The sequence below is a fragment of the Temnothorax curvispinosus genome, unplaced genomic scaffold (genome assembly GCF_003070985.1).
Source record: "Temnothorax curvispinosus isolate PA1 unplaced genomic scaffold, ASM307098v1 QBEX01006657.1, whole genome shotgun sequence".
In the NCBI taxonomy this organism is placed as follows: Eukaryota; Metazoa; Arthropoda; class Insecta; order Hymenoptera; family Formicidae; genus Temnothorax; species Temnothorax curvispinosus.
Window position 1 is genome coordinate 839,978 of NW_020216437.1, and position 27,071 is coordinate 867,048.

Genomic DNA, 27,071 nt, shown 5'->3' on the forward strand with positions numbered 1-27,071 from the left:
CGTACTTAGGACGAAACTAGACGATGTATCCAGTAACCGAGTAACGTATCAGATTTTTTCGTTTATCTCTTTTATCATTATTATATAGTATTTTCTCGTTTCCATTCAAAATTAATTTAAAATGTATATAAAGGTTTATAAAATACATAAGATTTTCGTTAAGAAATTATAACTATGAGCCAGATGAGGTAGTCGCATTTAGAGTAACGTCGTAAATACGACGAAAAAGATTAAAAAAGCTTACGAAAAGATCATTGTTTCGGATGGAACACATCTGAATTAGTATCAGATTTTTTCGTTTATCTCTTATTATTATTATATAGTATTTTCTCGTTTCCATTCAAAATTAATTTAAAATGAATATTTATAAAATACATAACATTTTCATTAAGAAATTATAAATATGAGTCAAAGGTTATATATGTATTCGATGTAGAAATTTAAGAATTCAGTTCAATTAAAGATTATAATTTCGAAAAAATTATCGCGAGGAGGTGAAACGGAATAAAAGGCTGGGGTATATCAAAATATATTTAATACATAACAACAACGTCAGCGAAAACACAACCATTTGTGAATAAATAAAACTTTTCCTTTTATACATACAATAAAATTCGTCGTGTAATTTCTCTGCAATCCAGGATATTATCATTTATGTTTTTGTTTCATTTTGTAGAACGTCTATTAAGATGAAAATCATTTTTCTTTATTAACACTCTCTGTTTATATCTCCGTCGATGAATTGTGATTGCTCGAATTTAAAAATGACTTAATCCAGCATCTTTTTGTTAGTCTATTTTCTCTATTTCGATAACGCACGATATTACACTATACTAACGATGAACGAAATGGTCGACGCACATTATCTGGACTAGGTCACAGATCAATCAAAATATTAGGAACACTGAGAGCATTCGCGCGTTTTGATTTGTAAATGTTCATGTTCATGTTCATTCTGAATGTTTCCGAATCGTGGATATTACAAGGTCCGCGCAATCATACCCCACGTTTAGCGATCGAATGCGGCCGCGATCCGTAAATTAATTTCTTTCGTATATAAAGTATCATCATACACAGTGTTATTTGTAAAAACATGAAGTATACAGCGGTAAACGTGAGATTTGATTACTAAAAGCGTCGTCGATCGAATTCCAGTCGCGACTCATGTCCATTTTTCTACGAATGTAGATTAATTTTAATCTCGATTTAATTTACTTTTTATTTTCTTTTCTAGTTTCAAAAATTAGAAAAAGATAAAAAGTTAAAGATTAAAGTTTAATCTGCATTATGATAGAAATGCACATTGGTCGACGATCACATAACTCGTTAAGCAATACATATATAACATCTTACTAAAGTGAATAGAATTATTAATTTTTTTGTTGTACGATAAGAAGGATTAGAAACAACGAATCATGTAATTCGTAATCAACAATTTTGCTATAAGCGAAAATTAATAATTGTGCCGAACTAATTCGCCTTTTATGCTAATCGGTGTTTGTCCGAAGTCAATCTGACTGATGCGTGTAAATGGGATGATACCATGTGCGTTTGATAAACTAATTAGCCATTTGTCAACTATAACGAGTACCGAGAGAGAAAACTGATCTGCGCAATCATAAGATTTGCATATATTTACATACATATGTTACACAAAGCTCATTAGAGGATTCAGAACAGCTTGAAGACGGTGCAATTTTATTGAACCCAGATTTGTCGACGAAATCGATAATTATCTTCATTCCTGAATAGATAAAACGCGATGATTCACGTAAAATACTTTCTTGCGCATTTTGCACATTACAAATTGAAATTGTGTCGATGTATTTTAATATTAGATTGAATCGTGTTTCTCCAAATGAGAAAAAATTTCCGACCTTCATTACGCTTAATATCTAAATATCATAAGTATCATGAAATATTATTTCCTTGGTTTGCATTTCCTTAAATCTTTTTTGCGCACCTATTTTATTAAAAGATAATAGGTCAATTTTTCAATTCGTTTCGTAAAATTGATCAATTCTTTTCATAAAAATGTAAAAATTTATCTTATTAATATTGTTATTTGAATAATCGAACGCGGTATTCAATTTCGACGGATATAATTGTCAACGGCGTCGAAACTCGCGTTTTGAACGCGACGAGGACATCCTGAATATTTTTAATAATTTAACATCACAAGTTGAGTCATACATTTGCACTTGGCGTCCGTTTCCTTGTTCTAACCCAGTCCTAAGACGTACTTTGGTAAATTGTACGCGAACCTGGGGATGGCCATAACCACGGACATTCTGTAAAAGAAGTTTCGATGACATTTATATATTTGTCACTTTAGCTGCCAAATTTGATAAACATAAGGAATAGATCATTTCTCGCGATTTCTCGCGCATTAATAAGAAACCTCGAGTTATCTTTTTCGAACGAGTAAAAATTAATGACACAGCTCTTATTGCATACAATAAAATTATCCTTGGATTTAAGTTTTCTAGAATGCAAAAATCAAACTTAAAATTTTTGTAATTTTGTATTCTTATGCGGGATGAAAGTGTCTGTTATAAATTTTGTCGATAAAATGCCAACAGAAATCTAATTCTGTCATATTTCTGCTGACCTTATCGACAAAATTTTTGGCAGACACTTTCAAAATCTGTTCTCGATAAATATCTGGCTATTCGGAGTAATTACTGAAATTAGTAAAATTCATTTACACGCAGAAGTAATTTGTTAAGTCATTCAATTCAACATTAAATACAGCATAATTTTTCATAGCTTAAACAATTACTGCCTCGGAAATTATGCGGCTGGTATTACTTATGAGTGTGATTTATAATTTATATACACTTGTACTACTTACTATAATGCGCAGTGTAGAAGATAGAAATGTCATCGGTTGTTACTCTCCGCCACCAAACAAGCTTACTGTATTTCTAGATATGTACAAATTAAGTAATTGACGTTTTCGACGGGACAAAGCTAGCTTAAATGCCGCGGTGCGCTTATCAGATTAAGTGCTCCTAAGAAAAGCATTTTTGCATGTTGTGAAACTTGTTCATTAATATTACGCGCGATTCTGAGCGATGCTGAAATTAATTCAAATGTTTAAAAGGTATATATCTACATCTAGATTGGGTAATCTCAACACCGTTTCTATATATGTTTGTTTTATTGGCAAAATTGTCATGTTAAGGAAAAATATATTTATAACGTTTCAGTCAACAAGGCACGCGATTAAAATTACATAATATCTCATATACAATATATAATTCGTAACAGAAATTTTCTTGTTTCTTTTTATTTTTATATGGTCGACACTCGAAGGAGCTTGCATAAAAATGCAGTTATTTTGAATTACGACGCGACATGTTTCGCGAAGAAAGCTCTGAAACATATGAAAAAATATTGAATATTTTCCTTTATCATCATGCTTCTCAGTTGAAGAAATTAATGTTTTCAATCTTTCATGCAAATGTTACACGATGATTCATATGTCTAATCAATTATCAAAAACTCTTTCAAGTGCGATACATGTACACTTATTTCACATACATGCATTTTAGGTAAAGCAATATTAGCGATCTCGGTGCTACTAAATGCAGTTGGTCGACATTTATTTGTTAGGCTCTTTAAGTTCTTTGAGCGAAACTTAAACCTATTTGCTAAATACATTATTGAGCGAATGTCTCTTTGTCATGTTAAAATCTATCGTCTCTTACTACAGATTACGTGTTACATTAATTAATAAGCGGAAAAGAAGTCTTTTTTAACAAATTACACTAAAATAATATTGAAAAACGTAGCTAATGTAGATAAGAAAATTCAATCAGGTTTGCTATGTGTATAAAAAAATAGATTGTATCTATAATAACAAGGGACATGTCAACTGTCTGAAATTTAATTCTTCGAATCTCTTTGATCCTTTGATTCTCTATAAAGTGAATTATACGCAAAAATCTAAAAGACATGTATTTTTTAAACAAGTTCATTTTGAGTTTTACAAGATGAAATAAAATCCCCTAAAGTTAATACTTATATTTTATTATAATTAATTATCATAAAAATAGTAAGATACATGAAAAAATGTGTTACAAAACTTTTATGGTTTTTTACGTACTTTATAACTATGTATTTAGTTTTTTCAAAAATCTAATATTTTTTAAAGTGTTCCTATTTTTATTATTATTTTGCTGAAATTATATTTCTTCTACATATAAAAATTAAAAATTATTATTCATTTATTATTATTATTTTATTAATGTTAATCCATATTTTACAAAATTGAATGTTTGAGAAATAAATAAAAAGTTAAAAAATTGAAAAACATTAGATTTTTTTGGAAAATATACAGTTGTAAAGTACATAAAAAGCTATAAGAATTTTATCTAAAACATTTTTTTTTATATATCTCACGATAATTGTATATAAGCGTCAGCTTTGAAAGGGGCTTTTGAAGGGTTGTTTTACCTTTTTCTTCAAAATGGGCATGTATAAAAAATACGTGTCTGTTAGATTTAACATTTATTTGGGGCGAAGGAAAATTAAATCGATTCCAGACAGTGACATGTTCCTCGTAAGTAACACGGATATTGATACGCTTGATTGATATCAATTAATCAGTCTAGCAATTTATTATCATAATATTATTAATATGTAAATATTGTTAATATTTCTTCGCATTTCGTTAACATAACGCCGCACAACTGCAACCAAGCTAGGTTATTTGTATCAGTATTTACAACATACGACTGTTAAACGACTTCTTATTATTAATCTTTTATTAATCTATTATTAATTTTATTGTGAAATTTCAATGTCATTAGATTCAGTTAGATAAAGACCTTCACCTTACCATAAATCATTGCACAGTTTCTTCAACTTCTTAGTTATTGTTTTACAAGTCCGTTTAAAGCTATCGCAAAGTTGCACAAGTTTTACTAGTGTGAAAAATGCGTGTGAAACAGAAAAAGCAGACTTTCAGCATATCGTTAAAAACCTACTACACAGTTTGAGATAAGTTCTTCTTTTATAAGTAAGAGAAAGATCAGATTTTTGAAAATTAAGAAAGAGTCAAGTGCGGATCAGTTTGCGAATTATTCGCGACATATTCATTCGGACGGTTGATTAAACCGACTTCGTTAGTCATAACGTTGCCGGAATACATTTCAAGCCAGAAATCCTTTACGTACGATAGTGCGAGCCCCTTGTAGATCCATGCACGCCAGCCTGTTTTCGTTTCATCGTCGATTCTCGCTTCCAAACTCTGGCATAATGCCTTTCGGTCGTGGCTTCTTCCGCTGCGCAGATCGCAGAGCAATCTCTTGCGACACTCGTCATTACATGCCGGTCGCACTGGAGAGTTTTTGTAATAATGTCTGCAAAGAACAAAGGCAAATATATGTTACTTTTCTCAAGAAGGATATTGAACCTCGAACCTTAGGTTTCCTTTCTAAAGTGCCCTGAAGCATCTTCGTTCATACATATTTTTATTCAGTAAAATCCGATCGATTTAAGTATTGGGCCATATATTATTATGTTACAATAAATTTTTATGTTAATATATATATTACAAAAAATTTCCGATTATTTTCTTTTAAGAAATTACGGTATTAGTCATCGTATAATGCGAGCAGGATTACTTGTAATAGAGATCAAAGAGGGCTGGCTCGTTAGTCATCTTGTCGATCAGCGAGTCCCAGTCCCTCGGCAAGAGTGACGCCATTTGGTAGGCTTGCCGCGCGCTGTACAACTTATGCCAGATCGGGTAATCATAAAGATTCGCTTCCTTGAGATTCATGACCCAGCTCTCGTGATCGACGACCATCTGGAATCCGCGCGTCAGTTAGAAAATGATAAATAACGCTTAAAGACACGAGCGTACAGAGTGTTGCTGGATCGCTAGATATATCCTGCTAATTATGCTCATGAGGAAGTATATGAATAGCGTTATTATACTTACTCTTGTAGTCTTGGCGTGATCTCCATCAATGTAATATATCCTGTAGCCGGGATTGAGATCATAATATGGCGAGACCGAAGGACCAACATAGGCGATGCTAACCGCTCTACCAAGGTCTGATGTATCATAGAATAACTGGAACTCGTCGTAATGCGTGTGCCCGAAGAATTGTGCCGTGATAGTTGATTCATAGCTAGGTAAAGGCGGAAGGAGAACATTTGTCATTCAAATACCATGGAGCTCGATAGCGATTTATAAACGATCAAGTATATACGAACCGGTTGATTATGTGATAGTAATTTCTCGACCACACCTTGAGACAATCTGAATGTCCCGGAGGTATATGCCCGATTATGTGCACCTTCTCACCGTTGATCTCCGCGCCCTGCAGCTCGTACACGAGCCACTGCAGTTCGCTGACCGGATCCGTGCTGTTGATCAGTAGCCACCAATTTTTGTTATTACAATAATTCATGTTAACAGACAGAATCCTGAAACCCGGTCGAACCAAGACCGAATAAAAAGCGCCACGACGTACAGTATGGGATACACCGGCCGGTAGCCAAAGTCGCCACTGTTTATCAAGTTCGTCGTACAACCACGAGATACTATTCTCTTCAGGCACGAAAGGAGGTGGGAAGCTAAAAAGAACGGAAATAGATACTGAGTCCCAGTAGAATCATTTCAGAAAGGATCTAAACATATGTAAAATACGTCTAAAATTCGTGATTCTCTCCTTTTCACCAAAATACATTTTATCTACATTTTATATTAAAAAAAAAGATTTATTTCTGTTATTAATATAGAGATAATAATATGAGATAACAGAAGTCTTTTTATACATCGCGTTAATCCATTATCGAATGCTTTCTACTTCTTGGAGTCCTTTCAAGCACTTTAAAATCTTAAAGTAATTTTAAATTAAAAGACTAATTAGTTTTAAAATACTAATTTAATTGCCAAGTAGGAAATATTTAACGACAGCTCAGTTATTTTCCCCTTTCCTTTCTCTCGCGTCCTATTTTATGTGCGTCAACTTTCTTCTTTTAAACTAAAATCTGCTCCATATGATAGAATCTCTTAAGAGAAAACACTCTGCTATGTCTGTGAGTGAGATCTGGATATATATATCACAAATTAATCGTAACCTGAGGTGATATTTTCTAGAAAAGTGAAAGTACGCGAGTTTGTATTCATGTGGCGGATGTACCTATTGACCGGTGCGCTCTCGTGATTTCCCAAGGCCGGAAAGATCGGTATTCCTGGAAACATCTCCACCATCTGCGCGACCGTGTCACGCAAGACTTTTAAATTTTCTTCTCTCGTTTGATTCCACACATCATGTGGCGGAAGGTCTCCAGTCCACAAAATATAATCGATGTCCTGAAAAATTTTTTCAACGCTAAAGAGAAATTTTCTCCTAATTTTCTCCTAATTATCCCGTTCTCCTAATATAGAACGAATCAAAAATCAAACAGTTAAAGAATCGAAAAATCTGTAAAGCAATATGTCCGGAGATGATTAAAACTAAAAAACTTCTCTTACGCGCAGGAAATAATTATATTATTGATGAATTAACTTGAATTAAAATTAACGAAGTTAAGAGACTATGTCATAATCAGTAAATCAACTATTTCCCTATTGTTTATCGGTCATATTTGCTAAAAATGTTTTTCGAGCGGCACGAAATTTGCTCCGGAATGAGCGTCTCCCCCTCCCTCCTCATCATCGTCTTCTAAGTGTCGCGCGACGACGGGTTTAATCGTTCGTGCTGCTCACTGAATGTGTGTCGGCGATGTGCTTGAGCATATGGTCGATCGTTCTCTTGGGCGTGTCGCATTTTCTGTAGTCGCCCCATCTTCCAGCCGCGGCCGACGCGGTCAACGGAGCGCCATTCGTCAGCCGACAGCAGAGCGGCTCGTTGCACTCGGCGTTCGCACCCTCCTGATAGTACGGATCGTAGTGCGTGTCAGATATATGCAGGACCTTGAACGTTGGCGCGCCTTCCTGCGGCGGGATCGGTGGCTTGATCGGCGGTTTCTTGACCGGTGGGAAGGCTACCTCCCATTCGTGCAGCGGATTGAACTGGTCTTCGCACGCATCGCCGATTACGAAGCTGCAGATCTGCGCTGGACCCATGTTCACCTGTTTCAGCACATAAATCACCTCCCCCTACGACGTAGATTTGTTAGTTTTAAATACTTCGTTAATTAATAAAAATATTTTGCCAATTGAATATATATATTCAAGCTTTACCCCAAACAGCATGGTGACTCCGTGACAAACTCGGGGGCTTTGTATGTTGAGCGACACGCAGAATTGATAAATGCTAGCCATAATCTCCTCGTCGCTCTTGCCGGTCTTTATGTAATGCTGCAGCAAACTAGCGCCGACTTTGCAAGCGGTGCAAGAAACTTTAGACATGACGGATGTCTCAACTTCCATCATCACTTGCCTCAGGTCTAGCAGCTTGAGAGCTTTGTCCACGAATCCAGATAGATGCCCGTTCGGCTGGACCGTTTCCATGTCCCACAGCATCCGCGAGTAATTTAACTGCAATCACATGTACGGAATACGAACTGAAAATTTAATCAGCGGGCATCCACCCTGTCGCATCGTTTTATAACGTGAGAGACGGATCAAAGTGAATTAGAACAGTCGCTTCCCGCGACGCCTTCGATCGCGTGACTTTCTTTCTGCGATCTCGAGATAATCGAGCGTGCATCTCTTCCGAGATCGAAGGGAGCTCTGCGCGCTCTGCGGATGTGCCCACCGGCGTTTTCTTTTACGCAAGCGGTGACGAATAGTATCGATGATCGCGCACGACTTTCGCGGACGAAAGTCATTGACGCTGTATTACGCACTGTTTGCGTGTAAAACACACGAATAGGAAGGATAGAAGATACATACTTGCCATCGCCACGGTGTTTGTCCGTGATCGTCTTGGTGAAAGTATTTTGGCACTGAAAGTGAGAGTCGCGGCGACATCGTCGCGTCTCCCATCGGATGTCAGGCGAGGAGAGAGATAAGAAAAAGGAAAAAAGAGACTAAAGAGAAGGCGAGACCAAACGCAATCGCAAGAACGCAAACGATAATCTCCGATTTTGCAGGGTAAACTGCGAGATTTTTGTATTTGTAGCAATATTTCTTTTTAATGAATTAGTCCATCCAATGTAGCCCATTCACTGTTTCAATCACTAATCTAAAAATTTCACGATGAAATTCTTGATGCGTTGAATTACATGATACATCATCGACACGTTATAAATACATTTCTACGTTAATTTCATGTATCAAGGAGAAACGCGCACGTGATCGATTAAGACGGACGCAAGAGCGAAAATATATCGATCAAACCAATTTCCCGTTCCTTATAAAAGCGGAGCGATCGTGAGAACGAACGTATAGAGATCCTTCTTTTTATAGTCTTCTTTTCGTTTCACGATTGCGTTACGTCTCATCGATGTCGCATAAATTTTTCCGATTTTATTCGTGCATTTCATAATAATTTCATGAAACAATACATTTCATATAGGTTTTTATGTGAAATTACAACAAGCTCGAATCGACGATACGACGACACACACAGATGCTACTTTTCCTATAATATTCTAATATAATCGAGTGCGTTTATAACGGTCTGATTATTCCCGGCGTTAAATTACTGTCACGCGAAATAGAAACAGATTGAACGGTGTAAGTCGCATCGTTGATACCAATCATTAAAGCTTATGCAATGTTTGTAGCGGAGATACAATGTGTACGGGGTGTTTAACGGCTGTCATCACTTTTTCTTGATTCTTTAAAATTTTTATGACAAAAAGAATTACAATGGAATAATATATTGATATAATGATATAAAAAAAATTAACATATGTTATATTAGTATATTTGTCTTATAAAAAAGAAACCAGGATTTTTTATATGATAAATCAATATATGGATTAGCAAAATTTCAAAATAAATCTTTATATAATTTATAAATAATTTATAAAGTTGAAATAAATTTAGAAAGTTTATAAATCCATAATATTTATAAATTTTGTTTTATATAAAAATTATAAAAATATAGGTTTATGAGCAAAGAAGATAAGTTACAAATGATTGCAACAATATCGTTAAAATTTCTTTCTTTCAAAAGTTTAGATAGAATGTCTGTGATGTTGTAACGCGAAGCCAATGAGATATTGTGCACCTTATTAACATAAATTCTTAGCGAATTTTCACCTGAAAAAAGTAAACAATTCTCGTAGCGCTTACCGTTTGCCAGAGAAAGTTTCCGATAGATTGATAACGAAGGTAGGATCTTGCGCAATCGACAGTGACAACGCAAATTTCCGGTTGAACTACACAGATGCAATCTTGTTCGCGACTCGGCTGTGTGCAAACGCGAATGAAAGAAATTCTCTTACCCGTTCCAATTGTTCCGCGCTCGTGCCGTTAACGACGAAGGTCTCCGCCGTAGGCGGTAATTCCCGGAATCTGTCGTTGAACGGTAGCAGAGCTACGTCCATTCTTTCGGCGGCCCTGGCCTTCGCCGCGATCCATTCGTCGGCGAGTGCTGTCCAGTTGGTCGACGCTATCTCCGCTTCCCGTTTCGTCCTGTACCAAATGGGATTTCCTGCGAAAGCCAGCAGAAAGAAACGTTTCTTTAATTAAAACGTGAACGACCGCTTGCGTTCGCAGTCAGACAGTCGGCGACGACAGTCCTTCATTTTCGGCGGATCATTTGTACGGATTGCGTAACTTGACACTCGCGAAGTTAATTTTACAATTTCACAAAGAGTATGATCGTTGCGCAAAAACCGGCCGGAAATGTAACTACCTGTTAGCAGCTGAAACGAGCTTTGTTATACGAATAATTACAAGTTTGCTTGGATGCGACCGGAAATTGAATTCTCTTTCTTAGATAATACATGATTAATATAAGCTACAGCTATAAACTCTGTACTTATATATTGGAGAAATCTCCGAAAGCTTTATACAGTGAGTTCTGCGGCATAGACTGGCATAAAAAATAAAAATTTGGCAAATTATAAATTATGGATTTCAAGACTGAAGTGAAATTGGTGTAATGATTGATGATATAAAAAAGACGAGAGTCTTTTCTCCGTCATTCGAGCAACATTATAAACTTTCTAGCGGGCGTACATAAAAATAAATGGGCAATCACGTGGTGCGATTCATCGGACCGTTTCATGCGGAAGGAAATGTTCATTTTTCACGCTGCGATTAATCGCGATCGATCATTTGCGATCTTGCAGAATTGTTTGGATAAAGTGTGTCGATCTTTCCCATAAAGCACGAAAGGCACGACGCATCTTGCTTCGAAAACGTGCAATTTCTCCGTTACGCTCGGAATAGTCTGTAACCCGTTGTTCAAGGGAAGTCACATAATTTCCCGTAGATATAATCGATCGAATTGCATGCAAATCCTAAATACTTTCTCGGTAAAAAGAGGTTACGAGGTTGCGCTCGATGAACCGCGCTCTATTTTTCGACTTAAATCGCCAATCGTCGTATCATCCGTCATAAAATTTGCACCGCCGTAAAGTTCGGTCCATCTCATTCTAATCTTCTATATTACATAAGCGGTAATGTTAACATATTTTTTACTGTTATTATTGTCTGCTTTTGTTACGTAAGTTGTTTGACGTTTCTTATTTCGGTATTCAATGTGCATGAATAAGTTTCAATTTAATGCTTTCATGAGACAATTCTATTGTTAAAAAGATTTCATACATAAAGAAAGATAGCCAGACATACTTTTTATTCAATAAAACTTTTTTTGACGTGCCACGTACCAACAACAATCCATGTCGAACTGGTCAGGAAAACGCACAATAGAAAGATGCGACTTGATATTCTGCCTTGATTTGGCATGCTATTTTGTATTCTTTGGTATTGTTACCTGCAATCATAAAAAAGTATAAAATATAGAAATGCAATAAAAAATCAATATATTTAAATATCACATTTTAATTATTTAAGAAAATATAATTACATGCATATACGAACCAAATAGAATTAATAAAAATAAGATAATGAAATATGAAAGAAATCTATTTTTATACATTTATCAACAACATAGTAAGTACAAATTTAAGATTTAAACGCATATATAATTTTAAAATTAATAACTCGTAAATGTCACATATAAAATGTATAAAAATATGAAATACTGTTCTTTATCATCGCGATAATATAATTAATTTGAGAACATTTAATATTAATAAGAGTAGAAAAATTACGGGTTATAAAAATGTCGCAGAATCTCTGCTTTAATTGGTATCGGTATCAGTGTGCATCCAAATACTCAAGAAAAATAGACTCAATCATAAATTTCCAGGCAATTTTGCAGGAAAACCACACCTGTATAGTTATACTTATACGTTATGTGTCCACCGCTAGGCTACCCATTCGTTGAAAACTACAATTAATCGTCCGGCGAGGGTATATTCGCGAAAGATGCGCGCAATTACTGGGAAAAGAATTTGCATTCGGCAGAGCGTAACTTGCACTTTCCTCGGCGGTAAACGAGGCGTCGAAAATCACGTCGTTGCGCGACGCGATCGAGGAAATCTCGTGATGGAAACCCACGCGACGTTTTCACGGTCGTAGGTGCCGTCTTTAATTTCTTTTGTCGCGCTACGACGAGCAACGTGCGAAAAACACGTATATGAAGAAACAAATTATAATAATTTATTTTCGACGCCGCACACGTATCCGAGATCTATACCGTACTCTGTTGCACCATACGAAATTTTTCGGTGTGCCTCGGCGGGGCCTTGTCACGCCCGTTACTGTTACTTGTAAGTGGGTCAGCGATGCGGTACGACCGCGTCCTTCGAATGTGTGGAAAATAATAATGATTCCCGTTTGGATTGACAGAACGCGTATAGCATCGTCGCGTCGCACCGAAGTTAACGGAACCCGTTCGATTCTCCCGTAAGAATTCGTTTACAGTATTAGCGGATTCTATGTTGGTAACGGAAGTTTCTTCTGGAGATGATTGAGATATTTCGATCAGCAAAAACCCAAGTCCGTTTGATTGACCGCAAGATTTTTCATTTCACCGCTGTTACATCGATAAATGCGTGTTGTTATCATTAGAGGGAGAAAGAGAGAGATGAATATAAATACTTAACTAATTACGTCTATTTTTATATTCATTTCTGTTCTATCCATTGTGATGCCCATCAAATAGAGACGGCAAGAAAAGTTAACGGCAATAAAACTAATTTAATTTTAAACTTTTCCCACGAAGCCTCGATTGATAAATAGGGCCCAGGCAGTTTGATAAATGACGCGTAATTCGCCGAGAGCTTCGTCGAGCAATTTATTGTGGCGGGGTCACGCGATTTTGTGAATCACTGTTTTCATTATTCGGAACTACGATCCATTGGAAGTATAGCTGAAGCGGAAATGAGTTGGAGTCGACATAGGGACGTTTATAATGAATTACGCGGGATGAGTTATATGTCGTATGTATAGACGTTGCACGTGCATGTCAAGGCTAAACGTGTCATTTGAGCGCGAGATACATCTTGCGGCTGGCTCAGTGCCCACAGCATCTGTACTTCTCTCTATGCAATGTTTTATTATAAAGTTATTTCTCATTAAAAATTTTTCCCTATGAAAAAGGATGTGTTAATTTAATGACCTCAAAAATTACAGTTTTACAATCATGATTAAGGACTTTTAGAAATCTGATTATAAAGTATTGTGAAAAAGACACTCATAAAAATAACATATATTATTTTATTGTCTAAAAATAACTATATTATGTCATTATAAACATCATATTGTTGTTCGTGTAAATAAATACTATCATATATCTTCTTTACATAATATTGTAGTAATAATTCCTAGAAAATTTTCAATTGCGTTACTTTCACGGTGAAAAAGTCAGAAATGTGGAGCCAAGATTGTCTTGCTGCTTTATAATTTCGAGCTGTGTAGTTTACTTTACAGTTTCAATTAAGTTTCACGGAGCCCGCGGTAATCTCCTATTCCAATCCGCTGGATTGGCGGTTGGTTGTAGTGGGTCAGTGAGATCAGTTTCGGCGAAAGTTGCATACGCAACCGCGGACGGCGAACGGCGCGCGCTGCATTTCCAAATATCCCTGTTTTCTGTTTTATTTATTTTGTTTATCTACCTATTTTTTTGTTTATCATTAACCTTTCCATCTGTGTGATAAAATAGCTATGGAAGTAAAGAAAAAAAATGTCAAGAATAACAGTCACTTAGGTAGTTCAATATTTTTGAATGAATGAATCTTGACTTTCAAGTTTTTTCAAGCAGATATTATAAGACTACGTCCTTTTGATTTCGCCGACACTCTTTAAATTAAAATATTAATTGCGAATTTTCTTGCAAAATTAAAAGGATATATCATGATAGAGATATACACATCTGATCTTTGATTATCATTCAAAAAGGCTATGCTAAATTAAGAATTTTTCTCCCTTCGAGGATCTTCTTCTGAGACGAAGGATACCTCGCGAGGATCGTTCGTGAAATTTTCGTCGACGCTGAAATTACAAGTCGGCGCAGTTAATCGAGGTGCGAGCATAGGCTAGCCAAGTGGAATACGCGGCTGACCGTTATTTGACCCACCGTGGGGCTCAACGAAAGAAGACTCACTTAAGCTCGTCGCGTACAAACTTACGTAAGTGTGTAGGTATAGCGTACAAGCTAGACTGATAAAACATGCAGTAAAAATTATATAAAATAATATAATCTTATACCGATCTTACTTAACTACACGTTTGCATTCTATATGTCTACGTGGTGTATATAGTATTACAGTCTTCACTTATCGTACCATCGTATCACATGGCACACATCAGTCCGATGCATCGCGATATCAGACGCAAGCTTTCGATTCGACACCGGTGTCTTTTGGTACTCGGGTTTCATAGATATAAGGAAGCAGGATCGTGTCGCAGCATATCATCAATTTAAACCCTGTCCCATTGCCACACAAGCGAGATTCCATCCCTCTAATCGCGCACGCGATGACGAAGAAATCTCTCGTCGACGATCCGTCGAGGTTTGATCGTCTCCAAAGCCGTAGCTGTGTTACATCGTTCTTATTTATATATTGATGCGAGATATATACCCCCGAATACGACCCAGATAGAAAGGCCCAGATAGAAAGACCCAGTAGAATATTTTTTGACCGCCTTTCTCTGAAAATATTCAAAATACCGTACGAGCTTGTACATTTACATTCAAACGAGAAGAAAAATAAATATTATTATGGCATAAATAATCAACCGTGAAAATTTTGAAATTTTTAAAAAGGCGAGTGGATCTTTAAGAATCAAGCCATACTCGGATCGGGCATTTTACATACATAACGTATACAACGGGTTTTTACGCCTTCCTCATGTAAAATCATTTTTAAAAAATATATATATGTTATAAATATATAAATGTATGAATATATATTAAAGTTTGACGAAATAAACAAAAAACTTTTTGAACAATTTGGAAGATTAATCGTATATTGTGTTTAACGTATGCAATCGATGTTAACAATGCGAATCGTGGGAAGATTTCATCTTAAAACTGAAAAGGAATTTCTCTTTCTTGAGAAACTATTCAAACTTCTAAGCGAGCTTCGGCTTCCTCTGTCTGCTTCCGGCGATTCGAGTGCATTATACTTTCTGAAGATAGACATGCGCGATTAGCGCGTTGATACGCACACGCTTCCGGCATCTTTTCCCGCATGTTAATGATCGCGGATATGCGACCTTCCCCTTTGCTCAATATTACGACAAACGAAAGTCACTGTCACCGCGCGAACGCGCTGGACACACAGTCTCATGATTTCCCCTCGTGAGCGACGCAAACTGGTGCTTGATCGGAGTTTCGGGAAGGAAGGCACATTGCCGTGGCATAAATGGCCACGCACGGATAATTTACAGCGCGTGAAACCACGCCGTTGTGCCACATATGCCGTTGAGAAGGCTCTCCTCCTCGATCGGAGGATGAAAGTTGGTGCAAGGAAATACCGAAGGAATTTGCCGGAGAGCAACGTATCCGGATCTGGAGCTGACGACTGTGATATGCTTTTGAGGATTCAGCAGCGTTTTTAACAGATTGATAGATATATATAGATAGAATTATGAGATTGGATCGGTTTAATGGTTTAATTCTAGGATGTATGGCCTTGTAACAGAGACGAATTTTCACAAAGCAGAGAAGATTGAAAAATCTAACTTGTTAGACGTAAAATAAAAGAAACTAATTGCGATCAAGCGCCGCGATTGATATTTTTGCTGTCTAGCAGAAGAGAAATGAATGAAGGAAAACGGATATTGTAGAATTCCAAAAAACCTTTTCATGCATGCACGCAGTAGATGTAACATTATTAAATTTTATTTAAAAAACTCGAACTTCGCATGAAATATACTTCCAAAAAATCTAGAACGGCTCATTCATATTATTCGTCTCTTTCATTTTCCAAATCAAAATATCCGCTGTAGTCCGCTTTCGTCATTAATCGTATATAATCGATAAATTATGCGCATAAAATCGCGCACCATTTACTTTTTAACAGAGTTACGATTTCCGGCGGTCGCCAATATTTGTCCCTAGTAGGAAATGAAGATATTCCGGGTAGTGACACGAATGTGATCTACTTTCGTCATCAGCTGATTGACGACGATTGCGCGGTTGTGATTTTCCATTTACAAAGTTCTAGTTTCTTCGGCCGATTCAATGGGCGCACTGGTTTCCTTCTTCCCAGCGATCGTTCGCTTTTTCACTTTCCGAATCATTGTGATGCGATGACGTTATTAGGGATCCACTTTCGTCATTGATGGTTAAGCTCGTTGCCGGCGCATAATTTCTGTCTTTATAGAGCTGTAATTCGCCGGAGGAAGTTCAGGAAGCGTTGCGGCCGGCTTTCATCATTGTCAAGGTCGCCTTCTTTTTTTAGTTTTGTGAGACACTTCGGTGATGAGCAATTCACTTTCGTCACTGATAATGCGAATCATCAGATAATTTTTAAGTAAATTTTGAATTTTTTGTTTAAATTGTATTTTCGCGTATTTTTATTTTCTTCGGTGCTAAATATTTATGTGAAAGATATATAATATGGAAAAATAATATGAAAAAATTGATACTTTGATAATGGCAGTCTCTGCTATACCTTAAAAAATAATATTGTTCTTTAACTCATTTCTATATCAATCAGTATCATTTTTATGTTCAAAACTGTTATTTTGTATAATTGTCTGTTACAAACAACAGCGTAGTTACTTTGAACATATTTTATCAAATGTTATCCACGTGTGTTAATTTATCAATACCATTTAACCGAGGAGTGATAGCAATAATTGTCGAGTAGAAAATTCCTTTAAGTCGTTACATGAATAAGAATTTTTATCCAACAAGATATACGTTATGTGGAAAAAACCACGATTATCTAAAATTGTTTTTAGTTTTAAATAAGAAGACAATTTTACACTTAATTTTCATCATTTTTAATTCATCGTAATAATTTATAAAATCCTTTTACAGTGTGCGATGCGAAACTTCTCAAAAGGCGAATCAACGAAACGCTATCTTTCTTGTAAACAAAAAATTAAAAAATTGATGATAAAATCACGACACTTCTGCCGGCATTAATATATCATCCGAGAGAAGTGATGTTGCCGGTGTTTAACTTTCGTCAACGTGTTTACTTCCGCGCTCGATGTAAAGAATACAGGTAGAAGAATCTCTATCTCTTCGCACGCAAACGGAAAAGATACAGAATGTTGTTTCCTGTTTGGGAAGATACACACGCGATTTAATGAAATGTATCGCGCGAAGAATCCAACATAAAACGGATACATCTGATTTATTTAGACAGAAGAAAAATAATCTATATTTTATGTAGAGTCGATCGTGCATGCATATCTGAGAATCGTGAACGTAGATATAATTAAGCATTCTTTAATTAAAAAATATCGTCTGATCAATATATTTTCGGTTTTCGAAACTACTTCTCATTTTAAATTGCGAATCGATCGGATAAAATTTTCTCTTGCTTAAATTCTTTTCGTTTTAAAATGTGCGAGAGCGTCGCGATGCACTAAAAAATCTCCACGGGAGAAATTTCTATGCAGAACTCGAAGAAAAGAGGTGAAACCACCGGCGCTTCGAAGAAAGAATGGCAGGAAAGATCGCGAATAGAGACATTGAGAGTCTATCGGGACGCGAGAAACTATGCTTCCGGCTAGAAAACGCGTGTAGAGACATTTAATAACATATTGCATTCGCATTGGCTCGATCATTGCTGTCGACTGCTGTCGTGGTGATTTGCACGCGCTTCTCGCTAAATTTTAATTAACAACGGATAATGTCACGTTTCTCGAGCGACTCGACGGGAAAATATCTGACAGGTACTTTTTTTCCCTGTAGATTATGATTTATTACAATTTATTACGATGATAGCAAGGTGTTTATATACAAGTTAGCTCAAGATTTAGTCGAAGACATAAGTCTGATATTTCTTTGTCAAAACCTGATCAAACGATTTATTTGTATATCTTTAAAAAACTCGTGAATTTCCGAATTTTTATTGATACTTTTATAGTAATAAATGAAAGTTTTATATTTGGACAGCTAAGATGTTCGTTTTACATAATTGAAACTTATTTTTTATCATAAGCATGTAAATGCTTCGTTTGTCTGATAACAAGTCGTAGTTTTATGGCTTGGCGATTCTTACAGAAAATGTGCAATTGCACGATATTCATTCTTGCGTTATTAATTTTTGCAACGCGAACCTGAATTGATAAGACCTTGGTACAACATCGTATTGGAGAATGCTGAAAAACATAAAACAATGTTACGACTTCGGAGAGAAGCTATAATACCAAGAAGTGAATGCAGTGCATACTAGTCGGACAGACAAAGGCGCGCCAGAGCGACATTATGCATTTCTCCTCCTTCTCGCCGAACTTTCCCTTAATTTTAAAAACATCCGCGCAACATCGTTCATGGTAATCGTTGAATCATCGTGAACTCACAGCTTCCCGCACGATGAAAACCCCTCATACAGTATTTTCTGCAGCGTAACTCGGATGTTCGAATAATTTTCTCAGAGCACATCCGGCTTTCTAACATTTTTATCTAATTTAAATACCATAAATTCTTTCAACAGCAATAAAATTATTAATTTAACTACAGTGGCATTTTGTGCATAAGTTAAAAAAGATTTTATTTCTATAAGAGTAATTTTAAGAGATTAAATGCTGTATTAGCATTTTATTCAAACATCATTACAGTTCAGTTAACATTTGCATCATTTTCTGTTGAATTCAAGGCATTCAATCGTTAATGAGATCACTTCCTCGATGAATACAGTAAATGAGCACCTGTGCAGTTAACAATGTTTCTTACCGTTGACCTTAGTCGATGGAATTTTTTCGATTTCTTTTTTAACACACAGCTTTGTTCATTTGAATATGTCATTGTACTAGTCGCAATACGACGTTTTCCTCACTTTTCGCTGAATATCGAAGTTTATACATATAACAGATAATTTATTATCGTTAACAATTATTGACATTTAATTCTCAATTGAGAAAGACAGGGTTTGAAGATATATATTCTACAAACTTGCAAATTGTAAATATGTGTTAAGCAAACTTACAGAATAATACATAACATAGAACGCTATTATGTAAAAGAAGCACATAGAAATATATATGAAGCCATATTGCGGTTAAGCTGAGATTTATTACTATAACTGGCAGAAAAAAGATAATTACAACCCATGAGAGGCGAATGGTGAACAGTGAAAATAAACCAGCACATTGCTGGGATCGTAAAACCCTTTTTTCTTAAATTAAACATTAAAGCAACATTAATCTTTACTTTCTACATATTTACGTCCCATTTATCCGTCATACGTACGGTCGTAGATAAAATTATATGAGCTATAAAAATTAGTGGATACTTAACAAGCGCGGCGGAAAAAATTTGATATACTTATGTATGCGGATAATTAAAATGCTGCATCTTCCAAGTGGCAAAAAGTGCCGGTGGTAAAAGCGAGTATCGAAACAGCGTCACCCGACCTTTCACTTTTCTTTCATATTCCTCTTGTAAATCGTACGAAACCATTCACAAAGGTAATTCGCAGAAAGTGGAATTTTCTGCGGTCTTGAACTAGATTATCTCTTCATCGATTTTTGCACATGCTTTATTTAACATTGTTATCATTATCAATGCTCATTAGCACATCTTATCGATGTAAAAATTCTCGTAATTATGATGTTAATTCTGTTGTTATCGTTTCTCTTAAATATGCAGTAGATTTCTAAAATTATCTTTAGACGTTTAAAAATGCAAGCTGCAAGACCGATAACTTTGAATATTGTTCCCTAAGAGAAATACAGCAGAGATAAAATCACGAAATAAAAATAAATAAAAGATTGCAAAATTATATTAATGTTTTATTGAATTAAATATGAGACGTTGGTTTGCCAATAAATAACTAACAATAATAATTTTAAAATAAAACAGATAAAATTAGCATTATACATCATCATAGTTAGATGTCAAAAAATTAAAAAAAAAAAAGAAATTACAAAGAATCATAGAAATAAAAAACAGAATTATGTCTTGAAAATTGAAACACTTAGGAAAACCACTTAACAGCTATCTTGGTTTATCGTTTGTTGCTGAGTAATTTTGACGTATTTCCTAAGTGTTTCAATTTTCTAAATATTCTAATTTTTATTTCTGTACTTTGTGGTTTTTTTTTTTTTTTTTTTTTAATTTCTTGACATCCAACTATAATGATGATGTGCAATACTAATTTCATCCGTTATATTTTGAGAGTATTACCATTAAACGGATTATTTTATTGGTCACATAACAGTTAGGTCGAATAAAAAATTATTAATGTTTTATTGATTAAATATATAATTTAATAATAATTAACGATTGGTGACCGACGCATAACTTTTTTCAGTGACACACTAGTGATTACTGGTTATTGGTGCTTATCGAAATTTTTTAAAACACTTGTGAGAAAATAAATATTTAATATAAAATCTAAACATAAATAGCTAGATAATAACGAAAAATATAAAGTGCATAATTCAACACACTACCCATGATAATATATCTTTATTTATTTTCATATTATTTTTTATCATGATATGCTTATAAAAATTCTACTGTGGCTTACGTGGTAAGGCATAAAACTCACTGGCAGACGTGTTAATTGCGAAAGACAGTGGCATTTTCAAAACAGAAAATAATTTGCGACAATAACGTTATCCTAAAAAAGAATATGTTCATAAGAAGCATTTTTTACGCGATTTTAAATATTTTAAAGAGCGTTCGGAGAGAACTTCTCACAGATTTTCACAATTACGTAACGCTAATGTCGTCGACCATCTCCGCGAACAATAGACGTTTCACGTCTGTGTATGTGCGTGTATTCACAGAATAATAAACTGGACGCGTCAGCGACCATGCTATAATAACAGATTGCACTCGACTGACTCGACCTCGAGATTCATGGGATTGACCAACGCGTGTTTAACTTTTTAATGACTGTTTCATTCATATCTAAACGTTTTTAATTTCGAAAGTTTAAATATAATATCTCGTTTCGCGATTTAATGTCTGCAGATGACAGCCGAATGAGAGAGAAGAAGAATTTTGCGTTTGATATCACTTAATTGATTAAAATAAATATTCCTCGAATTTATTTGTTTGACATTGTCTCAACGATATAAAGCGATATTGTTTTACAGCAAGTTAGATGGTTTTCTTTTCGGCGGCTATGTGACATAAAGAAACTTATATACTGAATATTCATTTGTATTGAATCTGCATTTATCACATGAATGAGCAAATTTCAAGTAGATTTGTCAGTATTTTTGTACGAAATGTACTCTTTCGATTAGCACCAGTGAAAGCGTAATGATTTATAGGAGGAGGCTGCGTAATCCGGAAATATATGTAAACATATGTCTCTTTCGCGAACTTGACAAATGAAAAGAAACATGAGATTAAGATCTCCCTGAAGAGTATCCACTTCTTCGTTTAGCATCTGCGACCTGAATGTAAAATCACGTTGAGCGAGCGTTGTCTTTTCCTGCCTCATGCTCGACTATTATCGAGTGTCTGACAAGACTCACTTATTTTCATCACATCTTCATCTGACAGACCCTCAATCAGATGTATATTTCACTTTGGAAAGTAATATCTAAGAAAAGCTCGACCCATAAATACCACGATTCAGTGATAAAAGTTGTTCTTATCGTCCATGATAAACATATCACTTAATTTATAAATATACAAGTTGATCTGTTTTATTAATTATATTAAAAAACAACATTTTTGCCGATAGTTCGATGAAGTAAGAAAAGTTGGGATTCGACAAGTTAGCGATGCAGCAAGCTACACCGAGCAGCTGCCAAGGCTCGCGTTATCCCTCGTGAATTCACGACTATCTCGCGCGCGACATTGCGCGCGCGATGAGGGCGGGTGACCTAAAAATTGGTATAAACCGACGATAAGTCTGGGACCTCTTTTTCGTTGTATGACATCGAGCAAACTCGATTCGACGTTTCGTTCATGACCATATTCCGTGGCCAATAGCCAATCGTCTCTCATGTCCGCGGGTAACCTACTTAAACTCCTCGCTCTCTCTCAACGTGACGTCACTAAGTGCCATCGCCATCGGTAACTTAAAAGCGAGACCCTCAGAATTGCTTTATATATATACCCAGAAATTATTAAGCAAGTACACACATACACACATCTCGTGTGATACTTAAAATTCAGTCGAGTCATTTGAATAGTACTTCGTTGTTGGAGTATGATATTTTGTTAATATTATATCTAATTAATTTTATTTTTGCCGAATTATTTAAGAATTCTATCACGCGAATAAAAATTGTCTAAATCTCGAAAGGATCAACCCCGATGTATGAAATTGATTTTTATTTGTGTCTGAGAGTACCGTGTCTTTATCTATAACTGCGGCTAGCATCATATTTCGATCATATATTCATATTAATGATTTATAATCATTACTTGTTAATGAGCTATTGTTATAAAGTTGTTCATTAGTAGCTGATCACATAAAAACTCTTACGAGAATGTCGCGAACATCGCGAGTAAGTAAAAGCTCATAACGTATATAATCTGTCGCATATATAACGTATACTGTAGATCGCGTTACATCGGAAGAGTTAAAATAAACAATTTTATCAATTGCTTCATAAACTGATGAGCTGATTTTATGAATTGCTTAATGAACGATTTCTCCAAAGTGATGTCGCGATTGTAGAAAAAAAAAAATTATTTCGCAAATGTGTGACTCTTGCGTCAATGATCTTCATAGCGTATGCGATAGACATAAATAATGATCTCATTCGTTATGTCGTAATTGGATAGTGTCGATAAAGATTTCTGTAAATAGAGCGCTATCGTTAATTTTGTTTCTATAACATAATTCCTTTATGTTATATTATCTCTTCTCTCTTTCTCCAATGTCTAATTATAAAACATCTAAAAATCTAATATATTTAATATACTCATTTCATTTTATAAAAGTATAATATAATGCAGCTGCAAATTATCAACAGTTTTTTACCTTTGCTAATCGTACAGTAAAATAATGAAATTTGTTATAGATTTTTATCTATAAATGTTACAGCCGTTTCTTTTGTATGCAAACCTCGAATATGCGATATAATGGCCAGATAGAGCTTCCTGATTCCTGAATTTCTCTATTTAAAATTCCAGACTACACGTGACAGATGTAATAATATGCAGTATTTACGTATACATACGATAAAGATACAATTGTATTAGATATTTCCTCATGTCTCCAAGACTCCAATTTCAATATTGCATTTTCCTACCATAGATAAATGATTACGAAACGTTAAAAGACGCTATAATCCAAATGTGAAATAAATTACTATTTACTATACGTACGGTAAAAAGAAGTACTTTATCTTTTTGGTCGAATTAAATGACAATTTGATTTTTATTAACGAGATCGGCAAAATTTCCGCAACGAAATTATATGGCAGAGGCAATTTATTATTTCCCACTATCTACGGTGAAAGAATTCGTTTGCGATAAAAATTTTTTTTCTGTCTCTCTGCTTTTTACGTGCCTGTCTGAATAGGAAGCTTGTTCGTGAGCGTGCATGGAAGAATTGCCGAATGACTCTCGTAATTAACACGTGTCGATGTTATCCGCATATTCACACGCATCCTTTTTGAGAACATTCCGCATGTATTGCGGATGCAGTCAATGCTAATTTAGTGCAATATAGATAAGGTCACGTACGTATATGAACGTGACAATTGACGCTCGTAATTACGTAAAGATCGTGACATACATGATGCTATCTGTATCTTTTTATTTTTAGTTACATAAAATTATCATTATTTATCTGCAATCCACGGAAATTTAAATATATTACGACTTAGAATTTTATTCAATAGATAGATAAGAAATTGATCTGGTTTAACTCCAACTCGGAATTTTATCCAAAAAAATTTACTTACTCCCATTTTCATTTGGAATGTTACTTGCTATAGATAAACCTATATGCTTTGATTTGTAATCCGTATTTGATCTATTACGCTAAGGTCAATCTGTTCAAATAGCAATTAGGAATTTTATCAACTACATAGATAAAATCAATCTATTTTAATTTTTCTTTTATTTGACAAGGTTATCTGTATGAGGCAATTAGAAGCTAACAAAGAAGCGATCAGGTGATCATATGTTATCGTTGTATATCTTACGATATGATGAAAATAGAGATAATAGAAATAATGGTGTGCTTTATGTTTTAACACATAAAATAATTAAACGACACCTGTCTTATATTAGTATATCTTTATCATTTTTAGTTGTCTTTGGCTACGGTCAACGTGACGCTACAAATGCTTCGAAGCATTCCTCTTCTCTTTTCTTTCAATAAAGAAAGAAAGAGAAGAAGAACGCTCCAAAGCATTTGTAGCGTCACGTTGACCGTAGCCTTTATCATCGTTTGATAGCATTGTATAAAAGAAGATGAATATGGACCCACCTGTTTATATAATCTTACTATAAATATTAATCGTCCGATGTCTAACATAATGGCGTATTAAAAATCAGATCAAAATGTTAACTGTTTAAATAAGCCAGGCACTATTTCTTTTATATTATTCATGTGGAATTTTTCCTTAATGATTTATATTATAATTTTTTCTTCATCATGCATAAGACAAAACGCAAATAAATAGTGTGCAACGGGAGTAATATTGAATTAAGATATTCGTATGACAGATAGGTTGTTAAACAAGAAGTGTTTATCAAGTCACAGTTCCAAGACACAGAACAGCGCGTACACATCCACTATTTTTTCTTTAATTAACTTTGGAGAGGTTATTTAACTAAAAAAAGAAAAGCACAAAGTGTTCTCTTCATTCTTTTGTCTAAATTGTTGAATTACATTCGTATATTTCGTACTGTAATTAGGTTTTCATTGTTAGTACTATTTGAACTATAAATAAACATCGCTGCTCCAACACAATATCTTCCTCACAACCAGTCCATAATTAAATTATGTTTAAAGCAATTTATCAAGCATGTGGATGCAACGTGATTCTGATTAACCGTGGATTAATCTGGCGCAAATGTCAATCATCGTCCGTCTGGAGTTTGATGAACGATAATTTCAACAAAGAAAGCAATATTTTAATACAGATTTATACCTTATAATGTTAAATTAAAAATAAATTAAAATCTCCAAAAAAATTTTAAACAACAATAGGACAATACAGGATATTTATCCATAAGACCTGATACGATGTTGACATTCTGTACCAAATGACAAGAGTTGCATACTTGCATTATCATAAAGATAAGATACTTACGAAGTACTTTCGAAAATATTTTCGAAATGCGGAGTGAGTGTTGATTGTGAGATATAAAATGTCACCTACAGGGTATGTCTAGGTAATTAACCATAAAGGAAGGAAAAGAGAAGAAAAGGGAGATAGGAAGGGAACAGGACGTTGAACTTAACAGAATCTACCGAGGCGCGCACCGGCTGATAGTTGGTTTGTCGAATCAATCTCGCGACATCGTTCGACTCCGCCTGGACCGTTTCTCTCGTCGCGTTTTCTGGATCATAAAAAAAAAAGAAAATAAAAAAAGGGGAAACGAGACGAAAGTCACTCACGCGTACGCACACGCGTGCAATTTCTGTCACTTGTGTCGCGCGCTACCACATACCACAGCCGTGCCTTTCGCGCCGAGCGTACGGTGTGAACTGATTGTTGCTGTGTAGTGTGTACGCTCGCTCGCTCGCTCGCTCGTACGATATTCCCACCAGCTGTCCGACACGAGTTCAACAATTGGTTGGCGCGTACCGGGCAATCAGCCGACGCGGCACGAGTTTAAAGAGAAAATCCCTGTACGCTTTCTTAAGGGAGTATTCTACTTTGTTGGGCTAAAAAAATCAATTTCTTTATATATATATTTTAAAAGCCTGGAGTTTTAAGCATAGGTACACTCGTAAAATTTTAAATATAAATGCGAATATTTGGTAATTATTTACAATAGGGCCTTTTCCAAATTTTGATATTTTCTTGCGGATATGTCTTTGTAAAAACCTTTGAAAACCTTTAAACCTTTAAACCTTTAAAAACACAGCGTTGTAAAGAACGATGCTTTCAGCGCTGTGAGCGCGAATCGGACCGCAGCCTTAGCATGTATTTAAGTTGTAAAGCGAGGTCTACGCTGGTCTATGCTGCCTACCGGCAGAGGTGCAAAGACCGGCAAAGTTATTAAAGAAATCACAAATATAATTAAGAATCTCAAATATAATTAAGAAATATAATTAAGAATCTCTTGAGAAGAGTGAAGAAAAACCGCGAAGTCTGTAAATCCGATAATAATTGATTTATCATTAATAATTTCTATATAAAGACTTATATTCTCATTATTCATATCTTCCGAAATTTCGAAGTTATGGTTCTCGCAGAGTTTGATTAAATCATACTCATTAATTCCCATAATCCATCATTATTACCGAATATATTACTAGTGATATTGTATATGCATCGTATTTATGCA

At 35.1% G+C, this 27,071-nt stretch overlaps 1 protein-coding gene across 5 annotated transcripts; it reads right to left on the bottom strand.

Annotated features, from left to right (window-relative positions):
* Positions 1-518: 518 nt before the first annotated feature.
* On the bottom strand, positions 519-26,249 carry LOC112456147 (sphingomyelin phosphodiesterase). Of its 5 annotated transcripts, XM_025018514.1 has the most exons (12): positions 25,868-26,249; positions 11,758-11,864; positions 10,366-10,574; positions 8,210-8,506; positions 7,733-8,125; positions 7,164-7,336; positions 6,232-6,594; positions 5,954-6,146; positions 5,634-5,818; positions 5,184-5,369; positions 2,855-2,927; positions 519-2,291 (listed from the first exon to the last, which is right to left on the bottom strand). In XM_025018514.1, exons 2-11 carry the CDS (start codon positions 11,834-11,836, stop codon positions 2,894-2,896), a joined length of 2,112 nt encoding a protein of 703 aa, XP_024874282.1. In that variant the 5' UTR covers positions 11,837-11,864; positions 25,868-26,249; the 3' UTR covers positions 519-2,291; positions 2,855-2,893. The 5 variants fall into 5 exon arrangements, with proteins under 5 accessions (XP_024874282.1, XP_024874281.1, XP_024874283.1 ...); XM_025018513.1 differs by lacking the exon at positions 2,855-2,927; XM_025018515.1 differs by lacking the exons at positions 519-2,291; positions 2,855-2,927 and adding an exon at positions 2,934-3,379.
* Positions 26,250-27,071: the final 822 nt, after the last annotated feature.

What these genes read in the sequence shown, in the direction of transcription:
- LOC112456147 (XM_025018511.1), bottom strand. Translation starts at nt 11,836, where the DNA reads ATGCCAAATCAAGGCAGAATATCAAGTCGCATCTTTCTATTGTGCGTT. An exon ending in ACATCGCCGACACACATTCA is followed by an intron (nt 7,337 to 7,732) that starts GTGAGCAGCACG and finishes AAAATTTTTCAG; the next exon opens with GACATCGATTATATTTTGTG. An exon ending in ATCACGCCAAGACTACAAGA is followed by an intron (nt 5,819 to 5,953) that starts GTAAGTATAATA and finishes CGCGGATTCCAG; the next exon opens with ATGGTCGTCGATCACGAGAG.